The following is a 1901-nucleotide window of genomic DNA, read 5'->3' as shown; positions in this document are numbered from 1 at the left end:
GGTGCGTGTTTCGCGGCTCTCCGCGATCTGTAATTGCTATAAGAGTTTTGAGAGCTCGTTCGCGGGCTCTCTGTCTGTCTTCATCTTTTTGCGGTTTATGTCAGCTCGTGCGTCGGTGACGGGGTTCCTTAGTTTGTGCTCGGCTAGGCAGCACATTCGCCACTCCTTCTGATTCCTCCAGATCGTTTTGACGCCCGATGGAGTTGGGAATTTGAGGCAGAGATGGTAAGTGGAGGGCACTGCCCGCATCCCGTTGATCCAGGGAGTTCCCATGATCACATTGTAGATTGCTGGGTGATCCGTGACGCAGAATTCGACGATCTTAGTGACTCCGCCAGCTACCACGGGAAGTCTGAGCGTTGCCATAGTCATCGTCGTTTCTCCTGAAAATCTGGTTAGAGGTTTAGGGATTGCTTCCACCTCGGAGAGGTCGATTCCCATTCTTCTGAGTGTTTCCCTGAAGATGACATTCACCGAGCTTCCAGTATCGATGACACCCTTGCTACATCATGATCCCTGATCGTTAGCTCAATCACCAACGGATAGTTGTGAGGTCGATCGATTCCTGCCGTTTCCTCCTCGGCGAAAGAGATCACTGTGTTTGGGATGTCGGTTGGCTCTGTCCAATTCTCCTTCGCTTCGGCTCGACGCTGATAGGCTTTGATGGAAGACACGGTATCTTGGTAGTATTGAGATCCACCCATGATCATATTGATCCTTTGCCTCGGCTCGGGTCGCTCTTCAGGTTCGCCTCTCCTGTCGCGTTTGGGATTATTGCCTCGTCGGGGAGGATTCGCTGGTTCCGCTGCGCCGCTCGGCTCGGCTTTTTCTTGTTGTTCGTTAGGAACGAGGTCTTTGAGGCTGACCGCGTTTTGGAGCTCTCCTGCTGCCATTTTTGCTGCGAGCTTCGCTCCTAGAGTTCGGCATTGAGCCGTTGAGTGTCCATAGGTCTGGTGGTACTCGCAGAAAGCCTTCGCGTCGTAGTTGGCGGACTTTCTCACCCAAGTGTTGTTGCGCGACTCTCCTCTCCCGCGTCCGGAGCTGACCTGATAGTTATGGGCACCTCCGCTCCTAGGTTCATCCGAACTCTGCGTTGTTGCATTGCTCGATGGATTGCCCTTCTTCGCGGGGCGCGTCAAAATTGAGCTTCGGATCGCTGCTTTCGTGGCTTCGTACTGCTCGTCCAAGTTTTTCATTTCCTCCTCGTTTACGACGAAGTCTGATGATCGGTGCAACGCGTCTTGAATTGTTTGCGGCGTATTGAGAGCCATCTCCCGGCGGAACTCGGATTTGTACCACAAAGATCGTTTCAGAGCCTCGAGCGCAGCCTTGTCGCTTATCCCTTCTATTTTGGATACGACTGCCTTGAATCGTGCCATATAATCCCGAAGCGGTTCGTTCGGTCCTTGGGATAGTGTCCACAGGTCGGCATCGGATGTTCCTCTGTCCATAAACATCGAGTATTGTTTAAGGAACAAAGCGGAGAGCTGTTGAAAACTTCCGATAGAATTGCGCTCCTGCCTCGAAAACCATTCGAGCGCGGCTCCCTTAAGATGCTCCACGAAGAGCAGGTAGTATCCGGCGTCTACTTCGCGTTCGGTGAGTTTAGCGGCGTTCTTTGTGAAGGCTCGTCCCATCGCTATTCGAAACGCGGTGATGTGTGCTTTCGGGTCGGTTGTTCCTTCGTAGAACGGGATTCTCACCTTCCCCGGCTCAGGAATCTTGGCCTCCGTGATTCTTGCAGTGAACGGGGTTCTTTGAGTTTCTTCAAGCATTCGGTCGATTTCGGGCGCGGCACTTGTCGCGTTGTGCACTTGAGATTTCATGGCGCGTATCTCAGCCACTGTCCGAGCCATAGAGGCTCGCAGCTCTTTGAGCTCGAGAGTTTGTGCGTGAGTCAT

At 53.0% G+C, this 1901-nt stretch overlaps 1 protein-coding gene across 1 annotated transcript; it reads right to left on the bottom strand.

The window, feature by feature from the left end:
• Positions 1-470: 470 nt before the first annotated feature.
• Positions 471-1901, bottom strand: LOC112084497. Its single transcript, XM_024153645.1, has 2 exons — positions 1359-1901; positions 471-1283 (listed from the first exon to the last, which is right to left on the bottom strand). The coding sequence occupies exons 1-2, from the start codon at positions 1899-1901 to the stop codon at positions 471-473; spliced, it is 1356 nt and encodes a 451-aa protein (XP_024009413.1).

Source organism: Eutrema salsugineum, unplaced genomic scaffold (genome assembly GCF_000478725.1).
Source record: "Eutrema salsugineum unplaced genomic scaffold, Eutsalg1_0 scaffold_4, whole genome shotgun sequence".
Taxonomy (NCBI): Eukaryota; Viridiplantae; Streptophyta; class Magnoliopsida; order Brassicales; family Brassicaceae; genus Eutrema; species Eutrema salsugineum.
The sequence above is the reverse complement of the archived record's forward strand: the minus strand, read 5'-3'. Positions and strand labels throughout refer to the sequence as shown.

Excerpts from the sequence above, each read along its gene's own strand:
- LOC112084497 (XM_024153645.1), bottom strand. The coding sequence starts at position 1,901 with ATGACTCACGCACAAACTCTCGAGCTCAAAGAGCTGCGAGCCTCTATG. Across the intron at positions 1,284-1,358 it reads TGGCACGATTCAAGGCAGTC|TTCCGCCGGGAGATGGCTCT; the intron begins GTATCCAAAATA and ends TACAAATCCGAG.